The sequence below is a fragment of the Oncorhynchus mykiss genome, chromosome 10 (assembly GCF_057628025.1).
Source record: "Oncorhynchus mykiss isolate SJ-2025 chromosome 10, ASM5762802v1, whole genome shotgun sequence".
NCBI lineage: Eukaryota > Metazoa > Chordata > Actinopteri > Salmoniformes > Salmonidae > Oncorhynchus > Oncorhynchus mykiss.
The window spans coordinates 36,772,947-36,784,519 of NC_143031.1; the positions used below are offsets into that span (position 1 = coordinate 36,772,947).

The 11,573-nt window shown below is 41.5% G+C and overlaps 1 protein-coding gene and 1 long non-coding RNA gene across 2 annotated transcripts in view; both read right to left on the reverse strand.

Annotated features, from left to right (window-relative positions):
- The window catches only part of LOC110533100 (cell adhesion molecule DSCAML1), a 184,291-nt gene extending 184,077 nt beyond the window's left edge, over positions 1 to 214 (reverse strand). Inside the window, 1 exon segment of the mRNA XM_036990184.2 lies at positions 28 to 214. Coding sequence (XP_036846079.2) covers positions 28 to 214 — 187 coding nt within the window.
- A 5,523-nt stretch (positions 215 to 5,737) lies between these two features.
- LOC118966763 (uncharacterized) lies at positions 5,738 to 10,768 on the reverse strand. The gene is made up of 5 exons (XR_005053646.2): positions 10,700 to 10,768; positions 10,416 to 10,454; positions 6,133 to 6,166; positions 5,924 to 5,954; positions 5,738 to 5,782 (listed from the first exon to the last, which is right to left on the reverse strand). It is a non-coding gene; the product is annotated as an uncharacterized LOC118966763 (long non-coding RNA).
- Between the last annotated feature and the right edge of the window lie 805 nt (positions 10,769 to 11,573).

Genomic DNA, 11,573 nt, shown 5'->3' on the forward strand with positions numbered 1-11,573 from the left:
ATAATAAATAAAAACAGTGTTTCTTACCTTCCTGGAGAGAGTACAGCAGGAGTAAAGTTACAAGCCACATGCCATAAATAGCAGGTATATTTTTCAGGAATGTTTGGCAATCCTGGCGAGTGTGCGGCGCAGTCTTTGGCCAGGCGAGTCTCCGTGCTGGACTGGCGACTATGCTCCCCAGCGGTCTCTCCAGCCCTGCTGCCCGGATAACCATCGCGGGGAAATGAGAAGCGCCTGTGAGACCCGCCCACGTCCCCTCCCCTCGATGTGACTATCATACACGTGAAGCCTCCCTCCTATTCTCATGAGACACCGCGGAACGATGGTTACGCGTCAAATTGAACCGCTGAGCCGGCCGAGGGTTGAGTTAAGTTGAGGAGTGGACATTCGGTCATTTATCATTGGAAAGGAGGGAGGGTGCACCGGTTTGACGAAGACAGGTGGATGTCTGCTGTCAGACTCTGACACGCAGGTGAGCGTGCCCACCTGTGTGCCACACGGACTAAACAGCCTGTTTCTCTGGCTATGGACTCCAGATACCATTGGAGACTAAATCCCTATAATCAACAATATTACTTGTGTGTTTATTTGTGGATTCACTCAGTCGCTGAGGGATTGCTGGATATATTGCAGGATATATGACTAATGAGTCGCATTAGTGACTTAAATTGGAAGCACATCTATCTTCTCTTTCCTCTCCCCGACCACGGAGTACGCGCACAATGCATGCATGTATGTGTAAGGCTCTTTCTCCAGCGCGCTCACACACACACACACACACACACACACACACACGCACATAAACAGAGAGAGAGAGAGCAAGAGAGAGATGGAGAGACTTGAAAGAACCCTTTTGAGATCAGGATTTGCTGTCCTCTGTTTGGGTGAGCCAACGGAACGATTACACACAGACCAATAGCCTACATTTTTTATTATTTTGTTTTTTACCATATCACCCCAACCCCATATATGGACTTGCTGGCTCCCGAGTGGCACCAGTCTAAGCCACTGCATCTCAATGCTAGAGGTGTCACTACAGACACTCTGGTTAGATTCCAGGCTGTATCACAACCAGCTGTGATTGGGAGGCCCATAGGGTGGCACACAATTGGCCCAGCATCGTCTGTGTTAGACAGTTCTTAACTAACTTGCCTAGTTAAATAAAGGTAAAACATGTTTTATCCAAATGATTGATTACACTGAACTCTTGCCATTGTGGGACCAATATGCTAATAATGACAGATGACCAATGAAGGACACTCCAGTCTAAGTAGGCTCAGTGGCCAATGACCCCCACTCAGGGTTGGACTGGAAACCTCATGTTATGTTCTCTGTTGAAAAGAATACAGGTGCAGAGGAGGTGCAGTAGAGTTTTCAGTAAGGTGCATGCCTACAACTGGAGCTGTGTCTGTGTGTGTGCGTGCGCATGTGTGAAAATGAGAGAGTGTGTGTGTGTGATCTGACATGGAATAAAAGTGTTACAAAATGTGTGTGTGTGTGTGACTGACTGTGCCTCACAGAGTATATTTCTCACAGAGGGAGAGAGAGAGAGTGTGTGTTTTATCAGCTCCATGATGACTTATTTACTCAAGAATAATTAGCCGAGCACAGAGCAGTCTCACTGATGAACATGCTTTGTCAGCCTGTCCCATAAGCCTGTCTGCACTGGGTGTCACGCCCTGGCCTTAGTTATCTTAGTTTTCTTTATTATTTTGGTTAGGTCAGGGTGTGACATGGGGGATTTATGTGTTTTGTCTGGTCTAGGGGTTTTGTATGTTTATGGTGCTGTTTCCTTTCTAGGTAGTTTTGTATGTCTATGGTTGCCTAGATTGGTTCTCAATTAGAGGCAGCTGTCTGTCGTTGTCTCTGATTGGGAACGATATTTAGGCAGCCATGTTCTGTGGGTATATTTTGTGGGTGATTGTCTTCTGTCTTTGTGTCATTGCACCAGATAGGACTGGTTCGGTTTTCACTTTTGTTATTTTGTAGTGTTCTCATTTATCGTCGTTATTAAAGATGTTGAACACTAACCACGCTGCATTTTGGTCCTCCTCTCCTTCCCAGGAAAAAAACTGTTACACTGTTCCACTGGGAGCGGCCATCGTTGCTGTGGCCTGCTTTTTCCACACCTACAGTTGAAGTCGGAAGTTTACATACACTTAGGTTGGAGTCATTTAAACTTGTTTTTCAACCACTCCACAAATTTGTTGTTAACAAATAATAGTTTTGGCAAGTCGGTTAGGACATCTACTTTGTGCATGACACAAGTAGTTTTTCCAACAATGTTTTCAGACAGATTATTTCACTTATAATTCACTGTATCACAATTCCAGTTGGTCAGAAGTTGACTGTGCCTTTAAACAGCTTGGAAAACTCCAGAAAATTATGTAATAGCTTTAGAATCTTCTGATAGCCTAATTGACATAATTTGAGTCAATTGGAGGTGTACCTGTGGATGTATTTCAAGGCCTACCTTCAAGCTCAGTGCCTCTTTGCTTGACATCATGGGAAAATCAAAATAAATCAGCCAAGACCTCCAAAAAAAGATTGTAGACCTCCACAATTCTGGTTCATCCTTGGGAGCAATTTCCAAACACCTGAAGGTATCACGTTCATCTGTACAAGCAATATTACGCAAGTATAAACACCATGGGACCACGCAGCTGTCATACCACTCAGGAAGGAGACGTGTTCTGTCTCCTAGAGATGAACATACTTTGGTGCGAAAAGTGAAAATCAATCACAGAACAACAGCAAAGGACCTTGTGAAGATGCTGGAGGAAACGGGTACAAAGGTATCTATATCCACAGTAAAACGAGTCCTATATCGACATAACCTGAAGGGCTGCTCAGCAAGGAACAAGCCACTGCTCCAAAACCGGCATAAAGTCCTACTACGGTTTGTAACTGCACATGTGGACAAAGATCATACTTTTTGGAGAAATGTCCCCTGGTCTGATGAAACAAAAATAGAACTGTTTGGCCATGATGACCATCGTTATGTTTGGAGGAAAACCGGGGAGGCTTGCAAGCCGAAGAATACCATCCCAACTGTGAAGCACGGGGGTGGCAGCATCATGTTGTGGGGGTGCTTTGCTGCAGGAGGGACTGCTGCACTTATAAAAATAGATGTCATCATGAGGGAGGAAAATTATGTGGATATATTGAAGCAACATCTCAAGACATCAGTCAGGAAGTTAAAGCTTGGTAGCAAATGGGTCTTCCAAATGGACAATGACCCCAAGCACACTCCAAACTTGTGGCAAAATGGTTTAAGGACAACAAAGTCAGGGTATTGGAGCGGCCATCACAAAGCTCTGACCTCAATCCTATAGAACATTTGTGGGCAGACCTGAAAAAGCGTGTGCGAGCAAGGGCCTACAAACCTGACTCAGTTACACCAGCTCTGTCAGGAGGAATGAGACAAAATTCACCCAATTTATTGTGGGAAGCTTGTGGAAGGCTACTTGAAACGTTTGACCCAAGTTAAACAATTTAAAGGCAATTCTACCAAATACTAATTGAGTGTATGTAAACTTCTGACCCACCGGGAATGTGATGAAAGAAATAAAAGCTGAAATAAATCATTCTCTCTACTATTATTCTGTCATTTCACATTCTTAAAATGAAGTGGTGATCCTAACTGACCTAAGACATGGAATTCTTACTGGGATTAAATGTCAGGAATTGTGAAAAACTGAGTTTAAATATTTGGCTAAGGTGTATGTAAACTTCCGACTTCAACTGTCTCTATATGATCTTCACCTCATCCTATACCTGACAATAACAACAGACTCGAAGCTACACTCTACTAACATCTGGCAGGGAGATTAATCATTCAACTTTATCCCACCTCATCAAACCAGCTTCTCCTATCTATGTCTAGTGTCCTCTACCTCTGCTCCACAAACTGCCACACCCTCACATACAGTAGGCCTAATCTCGTGTGGGCAGAAGTGTCTGGTGAACAAGGTTTAGCAAGGCCTACACTATACAGCAACATCATCAATGAATCAGTATGGGCATAGCCTCTGCCGAGTTCCCAACAACAGGGTATTCCGGTTTTCAGGTGAAATGGGAAGAGAGCCTGTGACAGGTATTCTGATTTTGGATGTTAACGTATACCTCCGTGTTAACAAGGCGACATCTTAACTCCTCCTCCACATTTACTGGATTGGTTGAACAGTGCAGAAGAGAATCTCCCCGATAGTTTTTTTTCTGTTCTCCTCATGACCAGCATGTAAGGTATCTAATTTCAGGCTTTTCTTTTATGTCTGCTACTTCAGGTTAGTATGGATATAATACATTCTGTAAGCCTAAAGTTAAAACTAAACAGCTATTTTTCCCAATAACTCACTTAACCAGACTTCAGTTACATTTTTTCCTAAACAAAATCTGCTATATGGTTAAGGTTTGCAAATTTGCTTTGAATGAAATGGTGACCTTATTTATAAATCCCTGTAGATTTAACCTGAAATTAGACAAGCTGTTACTAGGCCAAATGTTGCTTAACAGAATAGCTGTTACTAGGCCAAATGTTGCTTAACAGTATAGCTGTTACTAGGCCAAATGCTGCTTAACAGAATAGCTGTTACTAGGCCAAATGTTGCTTAACAGTATAGCTGTTACTAGGCCAAATGTTGCTTAACAGAATAGCTGTTACTAGGCCAAATGTTGCTTAACAGAATAGCTGTTACTAGGCCAAATGTTGCTTAACAGTATAGCTGTTACTAGGCCAAATGTTGCTTAGCCTGTTTACCTGCTTACCAGAATAGCTGTTAGTTACTAGGGCAAATGTTGCTTAACAGAATAGCTGTTACTAGGCCAAATGTTGCTTAACCTGTCTACCTGCTTAACAGAATAGCTGTTAGTTACTAGGCCAAATGTTGCTTAACAGTATAGCTGTTACTGGGCCAAATGTTGCTTAACAGAATAGGCGAATAGTCTTCTTTCCAATGCAATTCAAATGGAACCCCTCTAGGGGTTGAAGTGGGATAGCCAATATCAATGCGCCTAGGCTAGTCAGTGGTTGAGATGTCGCCAAAATTGGTTTCTTTTTAAAGAAAATGTCAAAATGATTTAAATGCCACTGTGTCTACCTGTCTCAGGTCGAGTCTCTAGCCTTCTTGTGAAGGAGTGGGGGAGGGGAGAGTTATTTGAATGTTTTCAATTCAGGTTTGTTCGTTGTGATTTGCAATTTTACCATTGCAACAGATCCTGACACAGACCATCCGTGTGACTACTTTAACTTTAGAATGTTTTATAACAATTTGGAATATGCATAACTTGCTTCTTGGGACTGGCATCGACCAGCTTGGAGTTTCTATTTGGCATCTGTGCCTAGCCTTGGTATCTGAGAGACCGTTTGAATTAATGCGTTATTGCTGCCACGCTGTGTTTAAAATCTCTATTGCACCTGGACCATAATTGTTGTTTGTCCACCAATATGCATTGCTCTGGTTCAAATGTATAAATAAGCCATATGCTGAATGGAGGACCAGTATTATGTGTCCAGAGGGCTAAATACCATTCTGGAGTAGGCTTAGATCACTTGGATTGACCTTGCCTCAATCCTCAACGTCACCAAAGAAACAAACAATGGAAAAAAAATGTTTTATTAATGCTAATTTTATATTATTGTAATGTGACAGTCACCACCCATCACTCTTCATATTGTTCCTCCATTAGTAAAATACAAATGTATAGTGATCCCTCATCTTGCCAAGGTTTTGATGTCATAGGGATGTCCCTGGGTCCAATCATGGCTGTCTCTGGTCAATGTCTGGAACAAAAAATATAAGAACACATTTAGATATTGATAATAGCTCACATGACCAGTCAGGGTATAATGTGTCTGAACTTTAAAGCCTATTATATAGGCTATGTTGGTCTGATTGTCTCAGTCAATACACCATTACATTACCTTGTTTCAAGGTTCAGCGGTGTTCACAGGCCTGTAGACAAGACAAAAACAAGACAAACCATCGAACCATGGACCGAGTGTAGTAAGACAATGTGTGTATGTTTATACTGTATGTGTGAAACACTTGTACGGGAGGTGTTTTCATGTTCAACGTTTGATTGATTTCCTGTTTTAGCACTGATGAGTTCAACGATTGTGTATTTTCTTACTTTGCATGACCCTTCCAACAGCTGAGCTTTTTACCTGTGTCAACACAGAGGAACACAGTCAGACACTCACAGTGAAAACAGACAAAGCTTACACATCATAACCGGCCCACTGAACAGCTTTAGTATTTCTCCATCTCCCCTTCAGAAATGTCATTTTAAATGCAGAACGACAGCACTTTTCACTTAGATTGTTCACTAAACCAACAAATGCTTGTCCCTTAATACATAATTCAACAGCTACTTCACAAAGGCTTCTTTACAGTACCATTGTATCCTTATTCGAGGAAATTACACATTTGAACATTTTCCTTACAAGCTAATTCATGTTAGGCATGTATCTGAGGCAGAATGGGTACCCATTGGGTATAGGCATGTTCTAGGCTTGTTCCTGACATTTCTTTGGCCTGGAGGACACTACTCACTGAAGATGATAGCAATGCCCAGGCAGAAGAACACAGCAGCAAAGATGAGCCCTCCTCTTCTAAGTAAGGGATAGTCTGAGAGGAAATCAGACACAAATAACTCACAGTGGTGAAATGGAAGAGGAAAGACTACGTAACTATTGTGACCTCGAAGAAAATGAGAACGAAACTCATTTTATCCTCTATTGCCCTTTCTATCACGATTTACACTTGCTCTGATTCCAGAAAGCATACCCGATATACCCTGGCATTATGTGGCTGAGTGATGAGGAGAAAATGAAATGTTTTTTTTTTGGTTCATTGTGTATTTCCGTTTGTGTAATATTTAGATAAAGCCTGGAATAAAAGAAAAAGGGCTACCTATAATTAAATTGCACAAATATTTAGCTGCTATGTGGTAAATGGTTTGTGTGTACAGTTGAAGTCGGAAGTTTACATACACCTTAGCCAAATAAATGTAAACTTTTCACAATTCCTGACATTTAATCCTAGTAAAAATGTCCTGTTTAGGTCAGTTAGGATCACCACTTTTTTTAAAGAATGTGAAATGTCAGAATAATAGTAGAGGGAATGATGTATTTCAGCTTTTATTTCTTTCATCACATTCCCAGTGGGTCAGAAGTTTACATACACTCAATTAGTATTTGGTAGAATTGCCTTTAAATTGTTTAACTTGGGCCAAACGTTGCGGGTAGCCTTCCACAAGCTTCCACAATAAGTTGGGTGAATTTTGGCCCATTCCTCCTGACAGAGCTGGTGTAACTGAGTCAGGTTTGTAGGCCTCCACGCTTTTTCAGGTCTGCCCACAAATGTTCTATAGGATTGAGGTCTGGGCTTTGTGATGGCCGCTCCAATACCTTGACTTTGTTGTCCTTAAGCCATTTTGCCACAAGTTTGGAAGTGTGCTTGAGGTCATTGTTCATTTGGAAAACCCATTTGCAACCAAGCTTTAACTTCCTGACTGATGTCTTGAGATGTTGCTTCAATACAGTGGGGCAAAAAAGTATTTAGTCAGCCACCAATTGTGCAAGTTTTCTCCCACTTAAAAATATGAGAGAGGCCTGTAATTTTCATCATATGACAGACAAAATTTTCATCAACTATGACAGACAAAATGAGAAAAAATCCAGAAAATCACATTGTAGGATTTTTTATGAATTTATTTGCAAATTATGGTGGAAAATAAGTATTTTCGTCACCTACAAACAAGCAAGATTTCTGGCTCTCAAAGACCTCTTCTTTAAGAGGCTCCTCTGTACTCCACTCGTTACCTGTATTAATGGCACCTGTTTGAACTTGTTATCAGTATAAAAGACACCTGTCCACAACCTCAAACAGTCACACTCCAAACTCCACTATGGCCAAGACCAAAGAGCTGTCAAAGGACACCAGAAACAAAATTGTAGACCTGCACCAGGCTGGGAAGACTGAATCTGCAATAGGTAAGCAGCTTGGTTTGAAGAAATCAAATGTGGGAGCAATTATTAGGAAATGGAAGACATACAAGACCAGTGATAATCTCCCTCGATCTGGGGCTACACGCAAGATCTCACCCCGTGGGGTCAAAATGATCACAAGAACGGTGAGCAAAAATCCCAGAACCACACGGGGGGACCTAGTGAATGACCTGCAGAGAGCTGGGACCCAAGTAACAAAGCCTACCATCAGTAACACACTACGCCGCCAGGGACTCAAATCTTGCAGTGCCAGACGTGTCCCCCTGCTTAAGCCAGTACATGTCCAGGCCCGTCTGAAGTTTGCTAGAGAGCATTTGGAGGATCCAGAAGAAGATTGGGAGAATATCATATGGTCAGATGAAACCAAAATATAACTTTTTGGTAAAAACTCAACTCGTCGTGTTTGGAGGACAAAGAATGCTGATTTGCATCCAAAGAACACCATACCTACTGTGAAGCATGGGGGTGGAATCATCATGCTTTGGGGCTGTTTTTCTGCAAAGGGACCAGGACGACTGATCCGTGTAAAGGAAAGAATGAATGGGGCCATGTATCGTGAGATTTTGAGTGAAAACCTCCTTCCATCAGCAAGTGCATTGAAGATGAAACGTGGCTGGGTCTTTCAGCATGACAATGATCCCAAACACACCGCCCGGGCAACGAAGGAGTGGCTTCGTAAGAAGCATTTCAAGGTCCTGGAGTGGCCTAGCCAGTGTCCAGATCTCAACTCCATAGACAATCTTTGAAGGGAGTTGAAAGGCTGTGTTGCCCAGCAACAGCCCCAAAACATCACTGCTCTAGAGGAGATCTGCATGGAGGAATGGGCCAAAATACCAGCAACAGTGTGTGAAAACCTTGTGAAGACTTACAGAAAACGTTTGACCTCTGTCATTGCCAACAAAGGGTATATAACAAAGTAGTGAGATAAACTTTTGTTATTGACCAAATACTTATTTTCCACCATAATTTGCTAATAAATTCATTAAAAATCCTACAATGTGATTTTCTGGATTTTTTTCTTCTCATTTTGTCTGTCATAGTTGAAGTATACCTATGATGAAAATTACAGGCCTCTCTCATCTTTTTAAGTGGGAGAACTTGCACAATTGGTGGCCGACTAAATTATTTTTTGCCACACTGTCTATCCACATAATTTTCCTCCCTCATGATGCCATCAATTTTGTGAAGTGCACCAGTCCCTCTTGAAGCAAAGCACCCCCACAACATGATGCTGCCACCCCCGTGCTTCACGTTTGGGATGGTGTTCTTCGGCTTGCAAGCCTCCCCCTTTTTCCTCCAAACATAACGATGGTCATTGTGGCCAAACAGTCCTATTTTTGTTTCATCAGACCAGAGGACAAAAAGTACGATCTTTGCGGGAACTATTTAATGAAGCTGCCCGTTGTGAGGTGTCTGTTTCTCAAACTAGACACTGTAATGTACTTGTCCTCTTGCTCAGTTGTGCACCAGGGCCTCTCACTCCTCGTTCTATTCTGGTTAGAGCCAGTTTGCGCCTTTCTGTGAAGGGAGTAATACACAGCGTTGTGCGAGATCTTCAGTTTCTTGGCAATTTCTCGCATGGAATAACCTTCATTTCTCAGAACAAGAATAGACCGACGAGTAGCAGAAGAAAGGATTTTGTTTCTGGCCATTTTGAGCCTGTAATCGAACTCACAAATGCTGATGCTCCCGATACTCAACTAGTCTAAAGGCCAGTTTTATTGCTTCTTTAATCAGAACACCAGTTTTCAGCTGTGCTAACATATTTGCAAAAGGGTTTTCTAATGATCAATTAGCCTTTTAAAATTATAAACATGGATTAGATAACACAACGTGCCATTGGAACACAGGAGTGATTGTTGCTGATAATGGGCCTCTGTACGCCTATGTAGATATTCCATTAAAAATCTGCCGTTTACAGCTACAATAGTCATTTACAACATTAACAATGTCTACACTCTATTTCTGATAAATGTTATGTTATTTTGATGGACACAAAAATTGCTTTTCTTTCAAGAACAAGGACACTTCTAAGTGACCCCAAACTTTTGAACGGTAGTATAGGTATATTCTTTTACTGCTCTAGGGATATAATTATTGTTTGGACGACCTTATTTACTACTATGTATAGATTTTTACCTTACCGTTTTTCACTCTTTATGCGACGCGCAATGCAGAGAACACTAGAAGAACATTTAATTAAAACAGTGAATTATTGTTATGTTTGTTCACGTGTCAATTAATCCCATAAGGGATGGGTTGCCAACTGCCGATTTGACATGAAAATACAATGTATTTCATTAATTCGTTCGTTCATTAGCACAAGATGTTATTCAAGCTAACTTAATTTTCTACATGCACATTACTAACCAAACACATATTCCATCAAACACTCTACACTTACCATAGTTAAAGTCGTAGTCTGAGATGTCATGTGATGTTTCTGAGGGAAAGGCAGAAGGAAAGACCATCCATTAAAATGAATACTCGAAGAACATTTAAAAGAACAATGAGTATCAATTGTTGAATGACAGTTTCTGCAACTAAATGCAAAAATATCATAATGAAAAGGAAATCATAATGAATAAAAAATCAGACAATAAAATAGATATCCTTGATGTTCATTTAGTGTATAACAGGATCAATTGAAGTAATGATAGAAATGGAAGACAATGGATTCAGTCTTACCTCCACCCATAGTGTCTGTGTGTCAGGATCTTCAGTTGGACTGAGTTGAGACTCTACTGAGATAGGCAGTGTGAAGTAGAGCTATTACAACAGCAGCAAAAAAACATAGAATTTAATCTGTTCTCTCCCGTGCATTCATGGACACGCAGACACAGACACGCGTGCACAAACAAACATGAGCGCACACGCACGCATGCACACACAAACACACACACCAGACACATTAACAGGTCAACAGTGCATAGCCATATATTCAGAGTGATCTTCTGTCTTGTTATCTGACAAGGTCATCAACAATCATGTAAATAGAGTAAATAGATCATTGATAAACTCTCTGAAAGCCAATCCCAGATAGACAGAGACATCCAAGCTAGACTAAACACTAATACATGTCTACTGGGGCTGACTGTACTCTCTGAAAGCCAGTCCCAGATAGACAGAGACATCCAGGCTAGACTGAACACTAATACATGTCTACTGGGGCTGACTGTACTCTCTGAAAGCCAGTCCCAGATAGACAGAGACATCCAGGCTAGACTAAACACTAATACATGTCTACTGGGGCTGTCTGTACTCTCTGAAAGCCAGTCCCAGATAGACAGAGACATCCAGGCTAGACTAAACACTAATACATGTCTACTGGGGCTGACTGTACTCTCTGACCCACTTTATTCACTGTATTATTTTGAACAGTATCTCAGAAAGCATGCAGGTGTGGATCATGTGAAGTACAGTATTACCTAGCTCAGGGAGTGAGCTCTGGGTGAGTGAGTAGTTACATTTTAATCTGATGTGAGGTAGAGGTCATTTAAGGGTATCTTGATATCTTCTCATGTGATCAGACTGGAAGTCAGGGGTTGAGAAGCCCGATGGC